Here is a 27,759-nt window from a genome sequence, read left to right on the forward strand (position 1 = left end):
CTCGATCTGCATTCCCTGTAATTATTCTTCACTCTCACTCAGGATAGCAATGTCATCAACAAATCTTATCAGTGATATCATTACACTGAATTTTAATCAGACTCTTGAGCCTTTTTTTCCTTCCCCATCATTGCTTTTCGATGTATAGATTGAACAGTAGAGGCAAAAGATGACAGCCCTGTCTTACACCCTTTTTAATCCGGCTCTTCGTTTTTGGTCTTCCAGTCTTATTGTTCCCTCTTGGTTCTTGTACATATTGTATATTTTTCCCCTTTCCCTATAGCTTATCCCTATTTTCCTCAGTATTTCGAATGTCTTGCATCATTTTAAATTGTCAAACACTTTTTTCAGGTTGACAAATTCTACAAACATGTCTTTATTTTTCTACAGTCTTGCTTCCATTATGCAGTACATCAGAAATACCTCTCTACCTTTTCCACTGCCAAGTCTTTTCGTCATCTAAAGATCCTCAATTTTCTTTTCCAGTCTTCCATATGGTTATTCTTCCCAGTAACTCAGATGCACTATTGTTAAACTGATTGTGTGATAATTCTCGCACTTGTCAACTGTTGCCATCTTCAGAATAGTGTGGATGATGATTCCTGAAGGCTGATGGTATATCACCAGTCTCATGTATTCTACACACCAACATGAATAGTCTTGTTGCCACTTCCCCCAATGATTTTAAAAATTCCAAAGGGATGTTATCTATCCCTTCTTCCTTATTTGATCTTAACTCATCTAAAGTTCTTTTAAATTCTGATGCTAATACTAGATTCCCTCTCTCTTCCCTGTTGACTCCTGTGTGCTGTTCTACCATGTCATTAGACAAGTTCCCCCACACCACAGACGTCTTCAATGTACTTCTTCCACCTACCTGCTCTCTCCTCTGCAATTAACAGAGGAATTTCCATTGCATTCAACGTTACCACCCTGCTTTTTTTAAAATTTTATCAAAGGTTCTTTCGACTTTTCTGTATGTTGAGTCAGTCCTTCCAACAATCATTTCTTTTCAAATTTCTCCACATTTTTCATGCAGCCATTTAATTTTAGCTTCTCTGCAATTCCTGTTTTATTCCATTCCTAAGTGATTTGTATTTCTGTATTGCGGGGAATTTCCCTGCACATTTTTGTACTTCCCTGTTTGTTCAATCAACTGAAGTATCTCTTGTGTCAGCATGGTTTCTTCACAGCTACCATTCTTAGACCTATGTTTTTCTTCCCAATTACACTGAGTGCCCTTTTTAGGTATATCCATTCCTCTTCAACTGACATGCCTACTGAGCTGTTCATTATCATGATATATACAGCCTCAGGGAACTTCAAGCCTCTCTTAATTCCTTTGTACTTACATATCAATCTTCTTTGGGTATTGATTCTTCCTGGCTAGTGTCTTGAACTTCAACCTACTCTTCATCATTACTAAATTGTGATATGAGTCTATATCTGCTCCTGGATTCACCTTACAGTCCAATCTGATTTCAGAATCCCTGCTTCACCATGTTGTACTCTAATTGGAATCTTCCTGTATGTCCCAGCCTTTTCCACGTATACCACCACCTCTTGTGATTCTTGAACAGTATACTCACAATTACTAACTTATATTTACTGCAGAACTCAATTAGTCTTTCTCGTCTCTACATCCTACTTCCAAGCCCATATTCTCCCATCATCCTTTCTTCTACTCCTTCCCCCACAACTGCATTCCAATCAAGCAAGGCTATTTGATTTTCACCTCCCTTTATGTACTGAATTACCTGTTCAATATCATCATATACTCATATCTCTTCATCTTCCATTTGCTAAGTCATCATATATATCTCAACTATTGCTGTTGGTGTTCATTTGCCGTCAATTCTGATGGTAAGAACACTATCACTGAATTGTTCATAGTAACTGACACTCTACCCTACCTTCATATTCACAATGAATTGCACTCACATTATAACATTTTCTGTTGCTGTTTATATTACCCTATACTCGTCTCTGATATGAAGATGCCTCGAAAGGTATAGTAACAAGCTGTTAGTGAGAAAAGGTGTATACAGGAAACAAAAAATATGCACAAAGTTGATAAAGCATTGGAAGATATCACTGTTCCCCAGTTCCAGTGGCTGTGCAAGTATTTGCTCCATTGGAAATCCGATCTGTCAAAACTGGCTTAAAAATCAAGCTACAGGTCTAGAACCCATTTAACAAGAGCATGCTGAACCTCAGCATCAGTCCTAAAGTGATTACAAGTGCTTCTTTAACAGACTGAAGAGACAAAAATCACTTTGTGAGAGACCCAAATTGTACAGAGGGTGTTACAATACAGCCCAATGGAAATCTGGACCAAATAACATAAATGAAACAGTGTGGTGTTGGGCATTGTCATTCAACAACACAACACCTTTAAAAATCAATCCCAGTCATTTTCTCCAAACTGTCTTCTGTAGCCATTCTATCGCATATCAGTAACCTGCAGCACCCTCAGTCCATGGATGAGCAAATACATCACAGCAGCACACAGTGTGTGTCCCAAAAGACTGAGACATAACTTTCTTCATGGCTCAGAAGTCATGCACATTTTTGAACTTATTTGCGATTAGAAAGTTTCTAACAAATCACCACGAATTTCAAAACCGGCACCTTTATGCAACTTAGCCCATTCTGTTCATACATGTGATCAAGAGAGCCACATTTCGACCCATGACAATACAGTAGAGGAAGGGATCAATATCTGCCTCATACCACATTAAACTGCATGAAAGATAACCCCATTTGCTTGGCATTATTCTCATCTGAGAGCTGCCATGGTATGCTGTTGCCACACCATACAGCAAGAATATATCTTCTGATAGTCCAATGTGTTGTGCATAATATCCACTGCACTGCTAATGGAGATGTTGAGTTTGTGTGCAACTGCAATGGTCAGTCTGAATTAGCCCTTCAACATCATCAGAATTGGATGTAGTTGATTCTCCTGACCTTTGCTCGTCTCGCACTTCTGTTCTGCCTTCCTCAAATTCCTGCCACCAAACCCATGCCTGTATTTGTGATATTACACTCACTCTGTAAACTTCCACTAGCTGGCAATGAATTGCACCTGGGGACATTTGTTATAAATGGAAAAACCCTATTACACTGTGTAACTTCGTAATTATCCGTCTTTAAACAGTATCTCTAAGTGCAACAACACAGCTGTCTCCATCTACCAGCAGCGTTCAACAATTTTGATTGTTTCTTCAATGTAGACATGGAATTCAATTCAAATGTGGTATTTATACACCTGTGAGAAACCTCTGCTACCTTTCTTACAGGGACACTTTCGTGTTATTCCAGACACTTTTTATATCTAATACAACTATTGTCATAACAGCTAAATCCTTATGCTTACTTTTCCGAGCATGTTGCATACAGCCTGAATTTTCTACCTAATGGAGACATCAACGTCTGATGACCAGCTAAATATTATGCTCACTTTGTTTTACAAAGGAAAGTCAGCAATTACGGTCTCAACTTTTCCGGTATTTATAATGTTATACTGGATAAATGGAAGCAAGGAAAGAAATTTTTGTACAGAGCTTAATGAAAGCAGTTTTCAGATTAAGGACAACTTCATCTAAATTCTGTAAGAGCACGAAAACATGAGTATTATTTGAAATTCGATCTCTCTACATAGGGACACAAATGCATTCCAAAATTATCACGCTGTGCACATAATCAAAAAGGAAAAAAGCCCACTAACCCACTCACCTTAAGGTCTTCGGTGCGCACTTCTTCAAGCAAGTGTCTGAGTAACTCATGTGCATCATGCTGATCACCGCCAGCAAACTGTGGACAGCGCTGAGATAGTTTATCGAGCAGCTGCCGAGGATCTAGTATTTCAACTCGGCCTGACCGGAGCTGGTGCAGTATGTCAACCAGCAACTCTGTCAGTTCCCGCCACTTGCATAGATCACCTTCCAGTGGAGGCTAGAGAAAAGAGTAGGCTGTAAGACCAATTTCGTTCCAGTGTTGGCTGTGGCATTCTAATATCGTAAGGTTGGACAACAACAAACCAAAGAGTTGTGAAAATTCTTGTCCATATGAATTGCAATCAACTAAAAGTTACAAATGATAAAATTGGAGCTATTTCAAAGTGGCAACAAAAACTAACCAGAAGGAACACACACACAGTATTTGTTTATTTGTAATCTTCTATTAAAATAAATGTATCATATTCCAAAGACAGAACATGTAACAAATTTAAGTGCAAATAAAGAAAAGCTACCACAATCCAAACACTGATTTAAGCAGCACAATGGTGCTCCATAAACATCAGAGCAAACTTCTCCAACCAAACCTTGCAACAAAAATGGAATTTGATTAACGGATCAATGGGGCCTTTTTTCTTCCCTTGGATTCCCAAAACACTATCACATGTTAAAGTCACATTAACTCCAGAAAAAATAGGATGACCAATGGGGGCTTATCGAACAATCCATCTGAGACTAAATATTGAGAATACAAAATATGGCATCATTAAATTAATAATGAATACTACACAATTTCTTACCAATTTTTCTTCATTTTCCAGCAGTGGGTGGGCACCCCCTGGTAGCTGGAATTTCGCACCTGCTTCTTTCATTTCCTCCAGAACGGGCAGCAAGAAGGGTGTTTGAGCTAGGCACTGCAGGACAGCATTGAAGAAGCAAGTATTTCCCAGATTTTTCAAACCCTGTGACACAAAAAAAGCCATGGGCTTAGGCAAGCATGACAAAAGGCTTTATCCTTCCCTAAACTACTAATAACCTGTCAAACCAACTGTCCATCATACCTATTATGCTCATGATTGTCTAAATTTTATTGGCCTGTGGTAAACACAGGCATCAAAAATTCTAATCCAGTCATCTTTCTAATTTGTGTGTGAGCTAACTATGTACCCTTCCAAACCACACGATACCACAAGGCAGAGGATGACACAGCAGCCAGTCGACACCCTTCGGCCTTCACAGCCTGGACAAGGAATTCAAGGTGTTATGTAACACCATGTGTTTCCCATCCAAGCCATGAAGGCCAAGGGATTTTGACTTGGAACTGTGTCATCCCCTACATTGCAGTGTCATGCAGTATGGAAGGGCATCTGGTGAGCACACTGCTCTTTGACCGTTTTGGTAACTTTCCAGACCGTGGAGCAGCTACTACACAATCAAGTAGCTCCTAAACTGGTATCATGAGGCACACTACAGAAAAATCCTTGGCAGCACCAGAAATAGCACCAGGTCCTCCACGTGGTAGCCATCTACAGTGTACACTCGGCTATGGAGGCAGACAAACATTTATAAGCATCAGCATTAAAAACAGATTAGTCATTATAACTTTTTCTTTGTTATTGTCAGAACAAATACTCAGAGGGTACTCTTGTGGCAAGTTCATTACTTGCCTTTCCCCTGTTTCTATACCGTTAACAATATCAAAACCATCTGTATAGGCAGTTTTCCAAAACGAAACAGTGTTGCTGTGAATAACGTCACGTAAAACCTTGATATGACATGAGAATAGACATACAATATATAATATATTAATTTCAGAAAACATTCACTAAGTGGCCCATATTCCCACTAGGTCATAAGCAATCTTTTATGTCCAAACCTTTATGAGACTAGGTTGTCTTCCTTCACCAGTGACTAGTGACAGTCTCTCCAATTATTGTTATACATCATTTCAGCGTGACATCATCTGTGCTTCTCCTTCCATATTTATTTCTAATTGTATAAGACTCACCCACAAATTTTTAAGAAACTATCACAGTCCTAGCCCTCCTGAGTGTTTCCCTCATCTCTTCTCAACGAAATTTCCTTCAATTTGTATGCATCGGTGGATCCTCAGACCGCCCTATGATAAAAAAGGTAAGTATACTTGGAGAAAAGAGGCAAATGGAAAAGAAAAATGAGAGCAATCACTGCAAATAATAATCACAAATTGCCCACAGAACTCCAACTGTGCTACCTGTAAATGAAGATCATCATCCCAATTCCAAATAGGTATGCAATTTGTAGATAAAATGCAGAGCATTAGACTGAATATTTCAACTGAATATGACAATACGATAGAATGGGGAATGGTAGTAAGTGAAAATAAGATCAGAAATATGATTCTCTGAAATGAATCTGATGGAACACTGAAAGACCTAAGAGGTGACAAGGCCCCTGCAATAGAAGACATTGCTCATAATCATTGAGATATATGAGAGAGCCAGAAATGACAAAACTACTCCAGCTGGAAATGGGGTCAATGTGGCAAGGTTTGTAGGTGGAAGTATCTCAAAACTGGTGGAGTCCTTCTGCCAGGTAATCCTTGCAGTTCAAAACAACAGTGGTGGAGCCTTTGTCCGCAGGTACGATTATAAGGTTGGGATTATTTTTTAGATGGTAGACTGCAGTTCTTTCTGTGGATGTAAGGTCAGTTTGCATGTTGAGGGATCTGCCATATGGATCCTTCCCACCAACTCCAGTTTGTCTTAATTGCACAGGTGGGAACTTTCCCTGCAACACATCCTATGTTCCCATAACCTTTCTGGTCTCAACCTTCGTTAGTCACTGTCCTCACCCATCCAGCCCCTTCCCTGTTCCCATTCCAGCACTACAGAGCCGTCATCCCATCACCACACTCAGCAGTCTTTTTGTTTCTCTCCTTTTCTGCTACTTCCACCCTACCCCTCCCCACCTCTCCCCTGCCCTCCGCCTAAACTGTAGCACTTCACTGTTTGTCACCCCCACCATAATATCCCCACCCCTCCCCGCCCTAGCCTCCTCCTTACCCCCACCCAGTTACCACTCCCATCATGCACTGGTGCTGCTGCTCGCAGTGTGGTTTCAGTTGCCTAAGATGTGCGTGTGTGTGAGTGTGTGTATTGTTGTCAAGGGCCTTAATGGCTGAAAGCTTTAATTGTGAGAGTCTTTTTGTTATGTCTATCTGCGACTCAGCATCTCCACTATATGGTGAGTAGTAACTTTCCTTCCCGTAAACTGTCAGTTTAACCCATTTCTGCCTAGTGTAACATATATGTCACGGAACAGCCTGTCATTGTTTTCTCTCATTGGCAACAACGCCTGTGTTTGGAGTGGCTATTGTTGTATGGCTTTCAGATAAGGAGGCTTTGTTGTTCATGTTTAGGTAGGTTTCAGTCAGTTGCAAGCATTAAGTGGTCAGTGTCTGGTGCTTCAAGTACGGAAGACTTTCCCGAATGAGATGTCTTGGAATAAGAAGTAAGTATCATTTTTTATCGCAAATTATAATACAATTTGTTTAAATTATGGTTGATTATAATGTTAAAGTACTGAAATTTATGTTAATGGTTATCGACAAAATGCAATTCTTATTTTTGTGGCTCCAAATACAGTTTTAATGTTGTGTTGCATATATGTCACGCTAGGCAAAACAGTGAAAATAACGATTCGTTTTCTTTAGAGGTACATCTCTCCATGAGATCCTGGCTATTCTTGAAGGGGAGGAAGAAGATGCAACAGATATATTTATTGAATCTCCTGAAGCTAAAGTGGATTTGGATGAAGATTCTGGGGAAGAAGATGGGGGAGGAAACGTCGATAATTTTGGACCAAGGCAACTCCAGGCTGTTGCAGAAGTGGTTTTAGCAAGTAAAAACAGGTTCGGTAGTGAACCTGAGATTAATTTCTCTTCTGATGACAAACTAGATGAACAGGAAAAGTCACAGTTCTTAAAAACTGTAATCAGAGATTGGAAAAAAGACGATCTGCGTAGTGTTAGTTCTGTATTTCCTGAGAGTCATTATAGTAAATACAGAAACTTGTCTCCAGTTCAGTTCAGTGCTTCGAATTATTTTGGAACGACGAAGTAATTGAATTTCTTCTCGCTGAATCGACAAAGTATGCTTTGTTCAAGAACTACTCAGATCCAAAAATAACATATGAAGAGAGAAAAGGTTTTCTAGGAATTCTAATTCTTTCTGGCTATAATCCTTTACCTAGCAGAAGATACTACTGGGATTCTGGATTGGACATGAGAAATGAAATGGTCCACAGCACGATGAGAAGGGACAGGTTTGAATCAATAATGAGATTCATTCACTCGTGTGACAACACAAAAATAGATGCTAATGATAGAATGTGGAAACTTCGTCCATTAATAAATATGCTAAGAAAAAAATTTGCTCTCCACTTTCAGCCTGAGCAAGATTTGTCTTATGATGAGAGCATGATAAAGTATTTTGGCAGACATGGATGTAAACAGTTTCTGAAAGGTAAGCCCATTAAATTTGGGTACAAAGCATCGTGTCTAAACACAACCATGGGTTATCTAGTGCACTTTCAAATATACCAAGGAGCTGATCCTCAGAGGAATGAAAAATATGAGAAAGCATTTGGAAAATTTGCTGCTCCTTTGATTCAAATGATCAATTCTCTTCCTGAAAAGAACAAACATCTTCCCTACAGATTTTATTTTGACAACCTGTTTACATCACAAACATTGTTGATTTACCTGAAGCAACGAGGTTTTGGTGCAACTGGGACTATTTGTGAAAATTGTCTGCCTAAAGTGTGTCATCTCATACCTTCTAACGATATGTCCAAAAGGAATAAGAGAGGAGCTTTTGATTACAAGAGCAGCAAGGAAAGTGGAATAATCATTGCCAGATGGTTAGATAATTCTACAGTAACAACTGCTCCCACAAGCCATGGTATCAGTCCAGTCAGCACCGTTGCCCGATACTCTAAACAAGAGAAGAAAACAATACTTGTACCTCGACCTAATGTAATTGGAGAATACAACAAAAATATGGGAGGAACTGACCGAATGGATGAAAATGTAGCGTTATATAGAATGAGTGTAAGAGGAAAGAAATGGTGGTGGCCAGTTTTTACGCGGCTTCTAGATATCTCTATACATAATGAAAACTGTAAAGAGAGACCTAAGCATGAATACCATAAGCAGGTTCAAATGGAGGTAGTTGCAGTAGTTATTTAGGAGATGAAGCAGGACAGAGTAGTGTGGAGACATGCATCAAATCAGTCTTTGAACTGAAGACTACGACTATTACTTCGTGAAATTAAGAGTCCAAACAAATATTACAAGAAGTGTAAACATCTAGGCTCAAACCACAATCTATAGTTGAGTCAGCATAAGCTGATCCCTGACAGTTGCAGTGGGCTGGGTGTGGCAGCTTCACAGGCCTACCTCAACCAGTAACATATTGTGATTTTGTTAACTTTTCCATGGCAACACCTCAGTGTTGTCACAGCTCTGTAGACAGCTACTGTATTCACCTGCAGCTGTTAGTGCTTTGCAGCTGAAATCTGTCAGGGATCTTCATACATTGTCTCAAATATAGTGCATGTGAGAGCAATAAGCCAACAGGGTTACCACAATACCAACTAGGCTCCAGAAACAGAAACATGTATAGCTCTCTCATATGTCCATCAAACCACAGGCTAACAGATTTGGTTATGTAAATTAGAGCATTGCCATCTTGCAATTTGGTAAGGTTGTCACAGTCATACAGCATGCATCTGGCTATCCAGCACACTACTGGTGTATAGCTTCTGAGAAAGTGAGCTCTCCAAAGAAGTGAGGTCATCTTGTTTTTCCTGGCCTTATCCTGTATCTTAGTGGTGTCGGCACGTTAATCTGGATTTGACAATATTAATGGTAGGGTAGCCAGATGCCCTCCCTGTCCCAACACTTTCCCTCCCACCCAGACAAAATTTGTAAAACCCATGTGTCTGTATAGTGTTATCACATATAAAAGTGAAAGAACATTGTTGAAGTATTTGCGCATCATGTAACTGAGGTGAGATGTCACTACCAGCCCAGAATGCAGAAAAACTACCTAAAAAGAACATCCAGATTGTCCGGTGCACCGGCCAACATTGTTTATCCATTGGATGTATCTGATCCAGAACCAGTGCATCTCCTTGAATTCCAGAAGAGGCACACTAATGTACACTGCTATCCTGGCAGTTCCAAGTAAATAAGAAAACAAATAGGTCAGTATTACAGCAAATAAAAGCAGATTGACTCTTGGAAGGCCCGATACTGAAAAAAGAACTGACCTACCTTCAACATATTATGAGAAGACATGATTTTCTGGGAAACACGTTAAGGCTGGGAAAGACTGAAGGTACAACGAGAAGAGGGAGACAAAGATTGAGACTGATCAATGGCATGACCGAAGTAATGGATTCCAACCTGGAAAGTCTGTACTGAGGCACAACAAACAGACAAGATACATATATTTCAACCCTCCCCCCTTCCCCGCCGCCCATGAACTTTAGGCCTTGCCACTGGTGAGGAGGCTTCTGTGCCTCAGCAATACAGATAACCATACTGTAGGTGCAACCACAACAGAAGGGTGTCTGTTGAGAGGCCAGACAAATGTGTGGTTCCTAAAGAGGGCAACAGCCTTTACAGTAGTTGCAGGGTCAAACAGCCAGGATGATTGACTGATCTGGCCTTATGCAAGGGAAAACTACAGCTCAAATTTTTCCAAGAACATGCAGATTGATTGTATGCTTAAATAATGATGGCGTCCTCTTGAGTAAAATATTCTGGAGGTAAAATAGTCCCACTTTTGGATCTCCAGGCGGGGACTTCTCAGGACGTCGTGGTTATCAGGAGAAACAAATTGGCGTTCTAAGGATCGGAGCGTGGAATGTCAAATCCCTTAATTGGTAGGTAGGTTAGAAAATTTAAAAAGGGAAAAGGATAGGTTAAAGTTAGATATTGTGGGAATTAGTGAAGTTCGGTGGCAGGAGGAACAAGGCTTCTGATCCAACGAATACAGGGTTATAAATACAAAATCAAATAGGAGTAATGCAGGAGTAGGTTTAATAATGAATAAAAAAATAAGAGCACAGGTAAGCTACTACGAACAGTGTAGTGATCGCATTATTATAGCCAAAATGGACACGAAACCCATGCCTACCACAACAGTACAAGTTTATATGCCAACTAGCTCCACAGATGAAGAGATTGAAGACATGTATGATGAGATAAAAGAAATTATTCAAATCACAAAGGGAGACAAAAATTTAATAGTCACGGGGGACTGGAATTCGATAGTAGGAAAAGGAAGATAAGGAAAAGTAGTAGATGAATATGGAATGGAGGTAAAGAATGAAAGAGGAAGCCACCTCGTAGAATTTTGCACAGACCATAATTTAATCACAGCTAACACTTGGTTTAAGAATCATGGTAGAAGGTTGTATACGTGGAAGAGGCCTGGAGGCAGTGGAAGGTTTCAGATAGGTTATATAATGGCAAGACAGAGATTTAGGAACCAGGTTGTAAATTATGAGACATTTCCAGGGGCAGATATGGATACTGGCCACAATCTATTGGTCATGAACTGCAGATTAAAACAGAAGAAACTGCAAAAAGACAGGAATTCAAGGAGATGGGACCTGGATAAACTGAAAGAACCAGAGGTTGTAGAGAGTTTCAGAGAGAGCATTAGGGACTGATTGACAAGAATGGGAGAAAAAATATATGGTAGAAGAAGAACGGGTTGCTTTGAGAGATGAAATTGTAAAGGCAGCACAGGATCAAGTAGCTAAAAAGATGAGGACTAGTAGAAACCCTTGTGTAACAGAAGAGATATTGAATTTAAATCATGATAGGAGAAAATATAAAAATGCAGCAAATGAAGCAGGTGAAAAGGAATACAAACATCTCAAAAATGAGATCAACAGAAAGTGCAAAATGGCTATGCAGGGTTGGCTACAGGACAAATGAAAGGAAGTACAGGCATATATAACTAGGTGTAAGGAGAAAAGAGAACCACTCGTATGAATATCAAGAGCTCAGATGAAAAACCAGTTCCAAGCAAAGAAATGAAAGCAGGAAAGTGGAAGGAGTATTTAGAGGGTCTATACAAGGCCAATGTACTTGAAGGCAACATTATGGAAATGGAAGAGGGCGTAGATGAAGACGAAATGGGTCCTAAGTCGAAACAAGGCCCGGGAAGTAGACAACATTCCATTAAAACTACTGGGAGACCTAGCTCTGACAAAACTCTGCATCTGGTGAGCAAGATGTATGAGACAGGCGAAATACCCTCAGACTACAAGAATAATATAATAATCCCAATTCCAAACAAAGCAGGTGTTGACAGATGTGAAAATTACCGAACTATCAGTTTAGTAAGTCACGGTTGCAAAAGACTAACATGAATTCTTTACAAATGAATGGAAAAACTGGTAGATGCTGACCTCGTGGAAGATCAGTTTGGGTTCCATAGAAATGTTGGAACACCCGAGGCAATACTGACCCTACGGCTTGACTTAGCTAGAAGCTAGGTTAATGAAAGGCAAACCTACGTTTCAAGCATTTGTAGACTTAGAGAAAGCATTTGACAGTGTTGACTGGAATACTCTTTCTAATTCTGAAGGTGGCAGGGTCAAATACAGGGAGCAAACGAGTATTTACAATTTGTACAGAAACCAGATGGCAGTTACAAGAGTCAAGGGGCATGAAAGGGAAGCAGTGGTTGGGAAGGGAGTGAGACAGGGTTGTAGCCTATCACCAATGTTATTCAAATAGTATATTGAGCAAGCAGTAAAGGAAAAAAAGAAAAATTTGGAGTAGGAATTAAAATCCAGGGAGAAGAATTAAAAACTATGAGGTTTGCCAATGACATTGTAATTCTGTCAGAGACAGCAAAGGACTGGAAGAGCAGTTGAATGGAATGGACAGTGTCTTGAAAGGAGAATGTAAGATGAACATCAACAAAAGCAAAACTAGGATAATGGAATGTAGTTGAATTAAATCAGATTAGGAAATGATACACTTAAAGTAGTAAAGGAGTTTTGCTATTTGGGGAGCAAAATAACTGATGATGGTCAAAGTAGAAAAGATATAAAATGTAGAATGGCAAAGGTAAGGCAAGCATTTCCGAACAAGAGAAATTTGTTAACATCTAGTATAGGTTTAATTGTTAGGAAGTCTTCTGAAAGTATTTGTATGGAGTGTAGCCATGTTTGGAAGTGAAACATGGATGATAAACAGTGTAGACAAGAAGAAAATAGAAGCTTTCAAAATGTAGTGCTACAGAAGAATGCTGAAGATTAGACGGGTAGAGCACATAACAAATTAGGAGGTACTGAATACAATTGGGGAGAAGCAGAATTTGTGGCACAGCTTGACTAGAAAAGGAATCGGTTGGTAGGACGTGTTCCGAGGCATCAAAGGATCACCAATTTAGTATTGAAGACAGCATGTAGGGTAAAAATCGTAGAGGGAGACCAAGAGATGAATATACTAAGCAGATTCAGAAGGATGTAGGTTGCAGTTGTTACTTGAAGATGATAAAAGCTTGCACAGGATACAGTAGCATGGACTGAAGACAACAACAAGATTTTTCAATTGAAAGGGCTATGTAGAAGGAGTAGAAGTAAAACAAGGAAACTATTATTCAGATGCACTTCTGTGCATCTCTAAATTCTACTCAGCTGGACAACTGAAAAATATTTCAGCACAATGCTCAGCATGCTGCAATTAAAAATAATAACTGTATTGCATGAACAGTTAATGCACCATGATACAGAACTTTGGTTGTTCTTTAAAAGTACAGTAAATTCAAAGGGAACGTCAACACTTACGTGAGCACAAAGTATCAACAATGTATCGCAGAACAATGATGCAAATTAAGTGCTTGAATAAATCAGACACACAGCAAAAAGCCTGCCCAAGAATGTTACCATTTAACGCAGACAACAGACATGAAGAGAGGAAGCAGCATACAATATGAAGAAATGAGATTACTTTCACACAAGATGACAAGCTGACGATTTACAAAGGTATTCGATCTGCGTTACTACATCTGGTGTTAAATCATTATTTGGCTCAGAGACAATCCCCTTCATAATCTAATGAACCCATATAATTAATAGAAGGCAGTATATTCACTACTGTTCTCATTTCGGTGAGAATAAAATCAGTAAATAACAAACAATTTTTAAAATAAAAAATTGTGTAATGTAACACATTTTTTTAAAGTGACTACAAAGTATAAAATAATTTCTCCTAGTCCCATACAAATTCATAACCCCATGCAGATAATTCTGAAAACTTCTGATTGTGCTTTTCAGTGGTTACGAAAATACTTGAAGATTTATAATGAAAAACATGGGTGCAATTCAATACATAACTGTTGCAAGAATTTTATACATATTTTCATAGCTATTAAAAATTTACCATCACAAAATTTCAGAACTACCTGAAGGTGTTAGGAACCTATTTGGGGCCAGGAGAACTTTTTTATACTTTTCAGTTGGATTTTAAAATGTGTTACATAAAAAATTGTTTTTATTTATATAACTGTGTTTTTTAGTCTTGTGTATGAAATATCTCAAATGATTTTAAACATACTGATGAGGAGAGACAAGTTAAATTTCAGGTTTATTTCTGTATCTTTTCCCCTGATAACATCTCAAATAGTGCTAATAGTATATCAATATGTATGTTATTTTCCTGTAAAATAAAATACATAACCAAGTATAACTGATCATACACTACATTTTTTACAAGATTTTTATTTCTTTAGATACTAGCTTTATGCCCATGGCCTTGCCCTTGTACATATATGTCACATATACCCCTCCCCTCCCCGTCCCCTCCCCTCCAACCCCTTCTGTCCATCTCCTTGCCCCCTCTCTTTGCCAATTTCCTTCTCCCCAGTTTCTGTCCATCTCAACCTTTCCCCTCTTAGTATCCATCTCCTCCTAGCACCTCTCCACCCAGCTGTGTTCAACAGCGTATATGTCCCTGAAAAACATGCACTACATGTCAATCCTGTAGGCAGCCTAGATGTTAGGTGTTCCTAAACGTTTTGACCCTCATCCAAACCCCAATTGAACAGACCAATGAGAAAGTGAGTTAACATTGCACTGTCATCCAGTTCTGAGCTATGTTTAAAATTTCAAGTGTGTAGGTCATCGGGGAGTTAATTTAAAATCAATTGCAAAATTTGTAATGAACAGACAGACAAAGAAGTGACAAAACAAAAATGGTTCAAAAATGGCTCTGAGCACTATGGGACTTAACTTCTGAGGTCATCACCCCTAGAACTTAGAACTAATTAAACCTAACTAACCTAAGGACATCACACACATCCATGCCCGGGGCAGGATTCCAACCTGCAACCGTAGTGGTAAAACAAAATTGTGATAAAATAGATAAATAAACTAAGACAGAGAGAAGAGATGACAAAGTAAAGGACAGCTGATACACTTCTGTTGAAAGTCAAGTGTTTATGGCAAAACATAATAGAAATATTAAATTCTATGCACGAGTTTCAAACTGACTGACACACAATTTCACAAACAAAGCTATAAATTCTTACATATTTTCAGTTATTAAAGACTATTCCTGTATCTTGAACTGTCAAATTCAGCTCCTGGAACGTAAACTATGAAGGTTAAGGCTTGCAAATAGCAATGCTGTTCAGTCTCTGTCAAAATCCTTTGTTATGTCAAACATTATACATGAAATGTGTACACAGTCGTGAATATGAGTGTCCTAGAATTTTCTCCTTTTGGCAAAAACCTCTATCCAACATTTATTTCTTGCTATACTTTTTCAGATAAAGTAATAACATAACTATTGTTCAGATGAAAGTCAAATTTGGAGCAAATGATACGGGATGGAAAAGAAAACTTACAAAGTCCCTCTCCATTGCATCCCATAAACTGATACACTTCAGTCCTCCATTCTCAGCCAGTATTTGACTAGTTTGTATGTATTACTGATTTTGCAGTCAATTTTTTTCCTTTAGCATTTGAGAGCAAATTTTAGAAGTAAAGGACTGTTTTTCTTGTGGAAAGAAAACAGTGTGTTTTCTGTGTATTATCAGTATAAACTATTAATGAACTCCATTATAATACTGACCACCTTACAAAAATAATAAATAACATATGAAGATTACAACTCACCCTCACTCTTGGCAGATCATTCAAAACAGCCTTCCTTATTTGTTCAACAGACGAAGCCACTACTGCAATAGTGTTTGTTACATCTGAAAGTGGTTGGTTTGTATCTGGTTCATTAACCATGTTAACATCACCTGCAATAGAAAACGTCGAGAAACTGAAGCATACGAAAAGCATGGCTCGAAATCAGGACAAACATTTCATATTGCTAAGTCACAATTAGACTTAACCTAAAATTTTTACAATCAAATGTCAACATACGAGAGTCCATGAGCAAACCATTATTAAAAGAATTCTTTCAGTACATAAATTTTAACATTTATACTCCTGTGAGGTCTTACAAGTGTAATTTTGACAAAGAAAACTGCTCAAAACAAGGTTTTCACCACTAAACACTTGCATTACACTTTCTTGGTTCTCTTGTGACTGCAAGAAGCACTATATAAAGCCACTGTGTAACTGAGGTAAGATAAACATGCATTTTCTGTGCAGTGTAACTGGGACAATGCAGCTTGTGTATACCAGTCACTCAACATGCCTCCAACTATCATTTCAAGTTTAGATCATGTGTACTTTGTCACTTTACAGCAGGGAGAGTTGGGATTACACAAAGCCACTCTCTATACTGACACACTATACAGTGGCACTGCTCAAATATTTATAAGATCCGAAACATTGAAGACCTGATGCCTAGTAGTCACTTGTGGTCAACAATATGAGCTGAAAGACTACTAGTTTCAATTTAGGGATCTCTCTCTCTCTCTCTCTCTCTCTCTCTACCTACCTACCTATTATGGGGAAAACACATATACAATTGTTACACAAAATATCTAAATTATTACTCAAGCAGGAATTCATAATACTTTATTTGTTACTCGCAGTGTGATTTCTCGATTACTCATTACAATTGTATGGTTAATTTACCTGGAAATAATTCTTATAAGGAAATGTTTATAATTTAATATTCATAAGGAACACATGGAGTTGAAATTTTTGGTGAGCAAATAACTGTGTTTACAAATTGGCATACTCATTTAGAAGCTCTCATTTTCCTCTTCTCAATGTTTTTCTTTAACTTGCTCTTTCAAAACTTATTCATACTCATACTCAAAGCTCTGTTCTTCCAGAATATTTGAATCTTAAATAACAGTTATTTTCAAAATGCAGTAAAATAGTTTTGCAGCTGGATTTCTTCAGATTCTTAAAAGACCCATTTTGAACCAATCAACTTGTTAGTTTGATAATTATTCAATTTGGAAAATTTAATTTTTTTTAAGCAACATTGGAGGGGGGGGGGGGGGGTCGGCATGGCCTCTGGGAACACCCTTGGAAGTAGAAATTATGTCTATGAAATAGTCCTCATTATTTTGACTCTTTCTGATAACAAAAGTCATAGTTAAATTGCTCTTTTCTTAATTGGGATTTTGTGTCATCTGATTTTGCTATCTCATATTAATAACTAATATGTTAAACCACATTTTGATTTGTATTCTTATGCACATTTATAATCAGGTTAGCAAGACAATGCTTCAGGCAATCCCTGTCTATCTAGCGAGATGTTCAGTTACCATATGTCAGTCTGTAGTTTGCACTCATTTCAACAGCATCATGTAACCAGTATTGTAGTAAAGTCAACATCTCTGTGTCAATACTGAAGTCAGTATATGGTTAGTTGTTGAAATGTTCCTAATAAATTAGAAATGAGTTTGCACCTATATGTGCTCAGTAATAAAGTCAGACAGCACCTTATGATCACCTACTAAACATCTCTGTGTGCTACTTGCCATCAAAACCAGACATTTATTATGCTTAGTCAATAACACTAATTGGATAGTGATAGTGAAGTGACCATGTAACAAAGTTAATTTCATGTTGTTTGATAGAACTTAACTGTGAAAGCGTACTGCAAAAACATTTCTGCTCTGTCAAAACACTCATAGTGTAGGTGTGTGATAGGTGAGCTGCTCAAATCATCGAATGAAAGCTGATTATCACCATATCATTGACATCAATAAATGTGAAAGTTTGTAACTTTATAAGTCATACAGTTTTGTGTTTGTCATTTAATAACCCCTCATTACACCAAGTAATACAGTAGCAGGAAGACGGACAACAAAGAGAAGTAGCACTACAACCAATGTACAATCCAGGTCAGTAACCTTACATGGTTTAGGGAGCAAGAGAATACCTGGAGCTGAACCTGGATCAATAGCATCATGTTCTCTTGATGGATAAATCCAAGACTTGTTTGACACCTGACGTATGTTGTATGGAGGTGGCTAAGTACCAATGTATGTATACGCTACGCAGTACCATTGGTTTGCAGCAAGGTGGGTCAGGCATGTTTTGGATCAATATTATGTACCCATGTCTGACACCTCGTCGCTATCACGACTAATCTCAGGGCTGTCCAGCATTGGGAAAGGAGCCTCCTCCAGCCCAACATTCAACATTTAGTTGTGTTCAACTTCCAAGGCAATAATGTATGAGAACACCACACCCACCTTGTGAGTACCTTTCTGCAGAAGACAGGAACCAACCAAATGGAATATCCTGTAGTATCTCTTGACATGAATCCAACTGAGTATAACTGGAACCAGCTGAATTTAGTTGAGCATCATTGCAGGAACACCCCTAAATACTGGATGATCTTAGGAAGAAGCCTTCAAGGAAACATGGGCTAGGCTTAGGCAACAACGCATCAACTATATTGTGGATGGTATACCAAGTATGATCCAGGCATTTTACAATGCAAGTGGTGGATCAACAATGTACTGAATGTTATCCACAACTGATTTTTATTTCACAGATTAGCAAAGTGTACACTTTCGAACAGACTGCCTTTATTTTGGTTGTTGTTGTTGTTCACGATAAATGCATGTTTTTCAGTCCTAAGTCCAAAGGCTTGTTCTATCATTCCCTGTTGAGAACAAACCTACATAGATTCGCAGATATGCAGATGGCACAAAACTTAGTTTTGAATGGTTTATGCATATGTCAGTTAATTGCAAGTGATGACTGTAATGAGGATATTATTTGGAAAAACAGTAACTAACCACAGAAAGGTATTTACATTGCTATTTTCTGTCCACTGCATGCACCCTAAAAATTATAAGTATTTTGATTCATATTTTTCATTTTCCATTTCTAAATAGTGCCGAATGTTACCCTAAAAATTGCACACAAAAAAATCAACTTCTATCAACCGTATCTCTGTTGATCCCTCACCCATCTTATGACAGAGACCTGGTTTTCTGGAACATGTCACATAAATAAATTGACAGACTACAGGCATTGGTGTACCTCAACAAAAAAAAAAAAAAACTAATCATTCTTAAATTTGTCATAAGATACTGTAATGTAATCCACACTGACCCTAACAACATTTACACAATACAGGGTGTACATAAAGTCCGGCAACATTTTCAATTATTTATTGCACACGAACCAAACATTGTACAGACATCATATGTATGTCATTTTGAAAAGAACCACTGAATTTTTTTTTCATGTAGACCACCACAGCATAGTTTGGTAATTTGCTGATAGTTAGCGCTAGTCGCAAACATGGCAAGTTCAGGTAGGGAGCGAGCTTTCTATGTGTTGAAGTTCGACAAAAACAAGTGTGCTACAGCTGTTCAACGGATGTTTAGAGCCAAACACGGGAAGAAGCCACCAAAAAGGAAGGCCATATATCACTGGCACCACAAATTCGTTACGACGGGTTGCTTGCACCCGGCAAAGAGAAACGGACATCCCAGTGTGAGTGAAGTGAATGTGGAGCGCATACGAGACACACTAGCACGTACGAGAGACATTCATAAGGAGTCCAAGGAAATCGGTGTGTTGTGCATCCCGTGAACTCGAAATGGCTCCAATGACAATGTGGAAAGTCCTGCGACATAAGCTCTCTATGAAACCATTCAAATAAGAGCTAGTGCAGAAGCTCAATGACGACGACAAAGACAAACATTTTGAGTTCTGTTCGCAGTTGCAACAACTGAATAAGGATGGGGATGGCATTGTTGATCGCTTAATTTTTAGTGACAAAGCCACTTTTCATGCTAATGGGAAAGTGAACAGGCATAACTGTCGAATCTCCACATGAAAGCATTGAATTTGAGCAGGATTCCCCAAAGGTAAATGTTTTTTGTGTCTTATCACGTCAAAAACTGTACGGGCCATTCTTCTTCACTGAGAGCACTGTCAGTGGACATTTCTACTTTGACATGCTGCAGCAATGGCTGATGCCTCAAATGCAATCAGACTTTCTCCATTCATCTTTCAGCAGGATGGGGCTCCACCCCATTTTCATCATGAACTTCGTAGGTACCTGGACATGGAGCTGCCACATCGATGGATCAGCTGTGAAGAGGACAGCTGTTTCACGAAATGGCCTCCCCGATTGCCTGATCTCACTCCGTGTGACTTTTTTCTGTGGGTACACTTTAAAGATCTGGTGTATGTACCGCCTCTACCACGTGATGTAGCAGAGCTCGAAGAGAGAATACGAGAAGCAACTGCCACAATCGACAATGTCATGCTGGGATGGGTATGCCAGGAATTTAAGAATTTGATTACCGTGTTGACGTCTGCCATGTCACTCATGGTTCACATATCGAATGTCTGTAAAAAACTTTCAGAGTTTCTCTTCAAAATGCAATATGTATGACATCTGTACAATGTTTAGTTCTTGTACAATAAATAATTGAAAGTGTTCCCGGACTTTATGTACACCCTGTATAATTACTCCGTCTTAAGATCCCCATAACCTGAAGGTTCACCTTCAGTACTGACCAACTGCTATATAATGAAACTCTCTTCACTTTCAATTCTTTCAGTAGAGTTTAACACTCAACAAGTGGCAGCAAGAGGACACACGTACAAATGTATTTAAGTTTCCAAGTTTTTGAAGCTAGTGGCCCCTTCTTCTGGCAGACGAGCTGAAAGAGAAGGAAGAGGAGTGAAGGAAAAGGAATGGTGGGGTTTAGGAAATGGGCATAATTTGGAAAAGTCACCCAGAACCCCAGATCAGGGAAGACTTACCAGAGGGGATGAGAAGGAAAGGCCTCTCCTCCTCATCCTGTCTGGTACATCTCCCCTTGACCTGGGGTTTTGGGTGCCTTTTCTGAACTCTCCCCATTTCCTAAACTTGACCAGTCATTTTCCTTCATCCCCCTTCATTCTCCTTCAACCTTTCTGCCAGAAGAAAGAGCCACTGTCTCCAAAAGCTTGCAAATTTAAATACCTTTATATGTGTGTTCTCCTGCCACCGCTTCGTGAGTAGATTTTTTATCAATCCAATTCCATAATATTTTCAAACATTATTACGAGGGCAGTTCAATAAGTAATGCAACACATTTTTTTCTGAAACAGGGGTTGTTTTATTCAGCACTGAAATACACCAGGTTATTCCCCAATCTTTTAGCTACACAACACTATTTTTCAACGTAATCTCCATTCAATGCTACGGCCTTACGCCTCCTTGAAATGAGGGCCCGTATGCCTGCACGGTACCATTCCACTGGTCGATGTCGGAGCCAACGTCGTACTGCATCAATAACTTCTTCATCATCCGCGTAGTGCCTCCCACGGATTGCGTCCTTCATTGGGCCAAACATACGGAAATCCGACGGTGCGAGATCGGGGCTGTAGGGTGCATGAGGAAGAACAGTCCACTGAAGTTTTGTGAGCTCCTCTCGGGTGCGAAGACTTGTGTGAGGTCTTGCGTTGTCATGAAGAAGGAGAAGTTCGTTCAGATTTCTGTGCCTACGAACACGCTGAAGTCGTTTCTTCAATTTCTGAAGAGTAGCACAATACACTTCAGAGTTGATCGTTTGACCATGGGGAAGGACATCGAACAGAATAACCCCTTCAGCGTCCCAGAAGACTGTAACCATGACTTTACCGGCTGAGGGTATGGCTTTAAACTTTTTCTTGGTAGGGGAGTGGGTGTGGCGCCACTCCATCGATTGCCGTTTTGTTTCAGGTTCGAAGTGATGAACCCATGTTTCATCGCCTGTAACAATCTTTGACAAGAAATTGTCACCCTCAGCCACATGACGAGCAAGCAATTCCACACAGATGGTTCTCCTTTGCTCTTTATGGTGTTCGGTTAGACAACGAGGGACCCAGCGGGAACAAACCTTTGAATATCCCAACTGGTGAACAATTGTGACAGCACTACCAACAGAGATGTCAAGTTGAGCACTGAGTTGTTTGATGGTGATCTGTCGATCATCTCGAACGAGTGTGTTCGCACGCTCCGCCATTGCAGGAGTCACAGCTGTGCACGGCCGGCCCGCACGCGGGAGATCAGACAGTCTTGCTTGACCTTGCGGCGATGATGACACACGCTTTGCCCAACGACTCACCGTGCTTTTGTCCACTGCCAGATCACCGTAGACATTCTGCAAGCGCCTATGAATATCTGAGATGCCCTGGTTTTCCGCCGAAAGAAACTCGATCACTGCCCGTTGTTTGCAACGCACATCCATTACAGACGCCATTTTAACAGCTCCGTACAGCGCTGCCACCTGTCGGAAGTCAATGAAACTATACGAGACGAAGTGGGAATGTTTGAAAATATTCCACAAGAAATTTCCGGTTTTTTCAACCAAAATTGGCCGAGAAAAAAATGTGTTGCATTACTTATTGAACTGCCCTCGTATTTTCCTTTATATATTTCAAAAAATTTCATAATTAACAAATTTCTTTTATTAAAAGTTTCAGGTCAAACACACTTAATACCTAGACATTCAAAACTGCTCTACCCTAGTTACAGTTGCCCATCAAATTGTAGGTTGTTCTTTACATGAATTGAAAACTATTTTCACTACCTGTAATTTCAATCAACATGCTTCTTTGCAAGTGTTTAAGGTACATGGGAGAGCCAGTAACCACTTTCTCAAATTTAACCATACCTGTGAAAAGCCAATTTCTGCAGATTTGACTTAAAAGCACAATTGTAATATTCACATACTGGTTTTTTTTAAGGGCAGCGCCACTGCTCCAGCTCATGGCCACTTTAGGCAGCACTGAAAGAGTCGATGGCCATTTAAAAGCACCTAAATCAGCCATGGGCTGAAGCAGGACTGCTGCTGTTCATCCCTAAAAGAAGCCATGAGTGGGTAGTACAAATGTAGTCTTAAGCCAAACTGCAGAAATTGAATCTACTTACCGCTACCTCAAGTATGGAAATGTGCCTCTGTTCATACATTAAATTTCCAGTATTACCAAATTAAAATACAACAATGGATGTACTTCAAAATAGTGTATTTTATAAATCAATATCCTCTCTCTTTCTTTTTTGCAAGTCACCCTATGGAGTAAAGTGGTACATACATATTGCATCAGATGCACCCAACCCCTTTTCCAATTCCACCTTGAATTGTTACATGAGAAGAAAGACTATCAACTGCATAGACCAGCAATTCTCTAATTTCAAGATCATTCTCACTACATGAGAAGTATTCTGGAGGAAGTAATATGTTTTGTTGTCTCTTTGCAATGTGGGCCTTTGTGCCTTTATAAATACGGCTCTCGCCAATGCAAAATACTTTTCCATTATTCCCCATTCTATTTGTTAACTAGTGGGACTCTTTCATAATGACTAAACAAATTGCAACATGGTATTTCCTAAGCAGGAGTGAATGCTATAGCTGTCATCCCCTCTTTACAAAAACATAACCTAAATGTATGATTTAGTAGGATATTTCCACATGGAGGGATGAATAGATGATATGTAAATCAGCACTTCATCAACAAAGTGAATAAATGTAATAATTATAAATTACCAGTACAGCTAGTCACATCACTAAATTATCCTTCACTTCTACTGTTGTCCCATTAAGTGTGATATCAATGGCACATTTATTATGCTGCAAATAAATGTGAGGAAAACTACATCAAAGTCTCGGTGCAGTAAAAAAGTCACCAATATTAGCAATTACGAAGAGGGATAAAAGGTTTGACAGCCCTGCACCATAGGTACAGCACGAGACACACCCACTACTTTCAGTGCTGTGGTCACCTCTCACCAACTGTGGGAAATGCTTGCCCTTGGCTTGTGATGGTAACAGTTGAGTTGTGCCTCTATTAAATTGGTGTCCAAAAGCATGTAGTGGGAGAGCTGCTGATTTTGAACAGTGAAATAATAAAGTTAGCAGCATGGTGTTGTCTAGAGTTCAGTTCCCTCAGTCCATGCTGATTGTTGTCCCTGTTAAAACATTCATTGCTAGCTGTGGCAACATGTGAGCTGTTTTTTTATGAGGTGAGCCTGGCTCATCATTACCTTCCCTTGCAACATACTCCATCCTCTCAATTTTGGTTGGCGTGACTACATGTACACCCTTAAAATTTAAAGTATCCTTTACCCATATATAAGTGACACTCTTAACACAATGAAAACTGTTCTGCTACGCCAATTTCAATTATGTTCCCACCAAGGAACGAAATAACTATGTTCTCACCAAGGAACTAAATAAACTTTTTATTTGTTTTTTTCTTAATAAATATGATTATTTTGTATGATGAATAACTGCAGAGGGAAGGAGATAATGTATCCCTTGTATGTCATGGTAAATACAAAATCCACTATCATTTAAAGTATAGTACACAAAATACATTGAATTCCTTGTGCAAAGGAAAGATGATATTAATTGCCATTATACTGGAACAGCCTCACAGCACACCACCTCTTCCCAGAAGCCTATCCTCCCCCCAATTTCTAATGTCTCCTTTCTTCACCCCGTATTACCATAAACTCCATTCTGAAGCTTCTCTATTTCTTCTGTTAATCCCATCTGGTTGGATCCCAGAAGAACAAACAACATCTAAATAAAGATTTTTTTTTATGTAACATCTTTCCTACACCAATTGCCCTACCCTAGAATTCATCCCATAAAACTGAGTATGGCATCTCCTCCCCATCACTACACTTTAACAGCTACGCCACCTTAAATCATTCTGGACAGCCACTCCCCTTTACTTGATGACTGAGTGATTTCAGTGACTGATCACTGATCCCACAGTCAAACAATGTTAGATCTTTTCACAGTCATATGACAATTTCTTGAAGTAACCAGATGCTGCTTTTGCTTCCAATAGTGTCTCATTAAGAATGTCATACTGAAAAGAAGAAGGCCTCAGATATGGCCAAACGATTCGGCTCATATTTGGTAGGCCATTTGTGTACAGCCTAAAAAGAAAGACTAAGCTATTTTCCTCATCACCCCTCTGTTTTTGAGAAAACCACCCCTAAAGTTCACGACTCCCAATCAACTCAAAACTGATGGAATCAATAGATAATTGAAAACTGTGCATTTTTCAACATATATGAAGTCCACAAACACATACTTTCCTAGAAATCAAGTAAAGAAATTATTATGACTGTAGATTATGTAGGCATAAGGTATACGCTGTTCAACGAAAGCATCGCTGTCTTAGCAAGCAAGGCATCTGATTGGTGAGCAGAGAACCTACGTTCAATTCAAGATGCATTCAGCAGTTCTTTTTTCCCTCCAATTGTATTTTTCCACACTGAAATTGGTAGTAATGTGAGAATTAATAAAGTAAGTGAATCACTAAGGAATAATAACAAAATAGATAAACAAATTTCTCAAATGACTTGGGTTAATAAAGACCTACAATTTTAAGCATTGTACAAAATCAGTTCCGAGTAACACTGCTGCAAATATGAGCATTCGATTCACATTATAGCATATGGGAGAAAAGCGAATCCTTGTTGCAGTTGATAGTGTAATGCATTCATACATGAAAAAAATACTCCATCACTGCAACTGGAAAATTTTTGCCTAATGTTTTCATGTGCTTATAAAAAAACAGGAATCAAAGTGATTGATATAGAAGAAGTCAATCGTAAGCCAGACATGTTAAAAAATTATTTACATCACTTGCTCCAAATCCAAGAAATTGAGAAATACAATTTACAAAAACATCTCAAGAACATTGTAAGCCCATACATTCCTGATTCAGTGAAATCCCTATTTCACCTTTTCATGTGGTGTGGACTTAAAAAATGCAAAACTGAAGAAAATGCAGAATCGAGGAAAATGTTAAAACAGCCCAAGATATGAGCAGAAATACATGTAATTGTCATTTACAATTAACAATCACAATCCTCTCCAATACTTAGTACAAAATCTGTCTAAGTGAAGGAATTAAATGTACAATACCATGTTTACACATTAATTTGTGATAGTGAATTTTCTCAGTTCTTGAAAAATCACAGATGTGCAACAGCACATAAAAACTCATCAAAAAATTGAAATTGGTATCTGCATAAACATAAAAGAGCTGTTTTCAGACATTCTACAACCACAAATTATTCACTCAAAATGTGCATTTTTGAGGGATCACCCTTTGTGCTCACCTAGAAAAAGGCAAAAAGTTTATGAAGATGTTTGAATTAAACCAAAAACATCACAGCAGCTAAGTGGTTAAACCATAAGCATAGATGCGGACATCTGCTTAATGACATACTTTGTCACCATTGCTGTTTTTGTTTAATGCTTTCCCTGCGGGCCCACTTCATATGCTCACTGCCGTTAAAGTGTTATTTTAGATTTGAGGAGAGAAACAGAGATGTTAAAAAATGAGTTTACTTCCCCAATTGATGTTACAAGCTTATTAGAAGGGGGCTCAGTGAAATTTCTGTTCGCTGTGTAAAATGTAAATTTGAAAGAAAGCTCAGGTACAACAGTTTCACTTCATGGCCTCTATCATTGCTGCCAATCTCTCTGATCTATAGTATGTGGCATCTGCGGTGCAAAGTATATACACGAGTAGTGTATGTAGTTGCTGCAGCTGTACCATGTCAGTTTTGAACATGGAAGTCATTAAAATGTGCTACTGCAAAACCTTTGTTCTAGTTATGAATGACATCTCTGTCACAGCTCATCTGCAAAAAAAAGTGTATTTTCAGCACTTCACAGAATGCTTTCATCCCTACCTGCACCCCCTTTCCACATACCCATTAGGCGAGCTAATTTTGTGTGTGTTAGTGTGGTGTGGTGGCTGCACTGGCTATTAGGTGACTTAACAAGTCGCTAACCGATAAGAGTTCACTAGCTGGAATGGGCGGCGTTTCCTCAATTATGATCAAGCAAATTCTTCGAGACTCAGTGTTTGAATTTAAAAGGTTGACGACTGATACTGTTGCTAATGCTGCAACCTAGCAGTAGTTGTATCATAATTGTGCAGTGAAGCTAAACATTACAAGTTGTGTTGGCAACACCAATTGTGGATTACGTCAGCATTTCCTCTCTCACAATTCAGCTCTCCACAAAGACCTAAAATATTCCCGTAACTCTGCCAAAAGCCGTGATGTGAACCATCTGTCTTTCGTGCCGCTTAGAACTCGTTGAATCACATCAAATGCCAGTAGGAAAAAAAGGGATGAAGTCAAGTGAGACATCAAGTAAGAACTTAGAAATGAGGTAAACATTACTAGGAAGAAATGTAAAATCAGGGAATTTTTAGCATCGATCTTATGGGTTTGTCACAGAGGCTACGAATTTATGGTGCCGACTCATGAAAATCTTAAAATCATTGAATGTAAAATCGAAGTTCCACTGTAATAACAAGTTTTTTGATAATGGATTCCTGGAATGAATAAACTAATACCATAATGTATGACAACATATTTATAGATGGCAAGGTTGAACCACCTTGCACAGTAGAAGTAACACCACCGAACTGCACACCTGTGTGCCCACCATGTGATGTTTATTTCTATCACCAAATTTCAAACTTTATTTCGTGGCTTCAAACTTGCAGCCTGCTTCTGAAAACCTACCAGAAACTGCAC

General features: G+C 38.9%; 1 protein-coding gene across 6 annotated transcripts in view; it reads right to left on the bottom strand.

Annotated features, from left to right (window-relative positions):
• LOC126235873 (ubiquitin carboxyl-terminal hydrolase 45) overlaps positions 1-27,759 on the bottom strand; it is a 165,624-nt gene that overhangs the window by 81,939 nt on the left and 55,926 nt on the right. For all 6 annotated transcript variants that reach the window (XM_049944778.1, XM_049944780.1, XM_049944777.1 and 3 more), the window contains exons 6-8: positions 15,933-16,063; positions 4,541-4,702; positions 3,739-3,957 (exon numbers count right to left, since the gene is read on the bottom strand). In XM_049944778.1, the coding sequence (XP_049800735.1) occupies positions 3,739-3,957; positions 4,541-4,702; positions 15,933-16,063 (512 nt within the window). The remainder of the gene's footprint in view (positions 1-3,738; positions 3,958-4,540; positions 4,703-15,932; positions 16,064-27,759) is intronic.

Source organism: Schistocerca nitens, chromosome 2, assembly GCF_023898315.1.
Source record: "Schistocerca nitens isolate TAMUIC-IGC-003100 chromosome 2, iqSchNite1.1, whole genome shotgun sequence".
Classification (NCBI taxonomy): Eukaryota; Metazoa; Arthropoda; class Insecta; order Orthoptera; family Acrididae; genus Schistocerca; species Schistocerca nitens.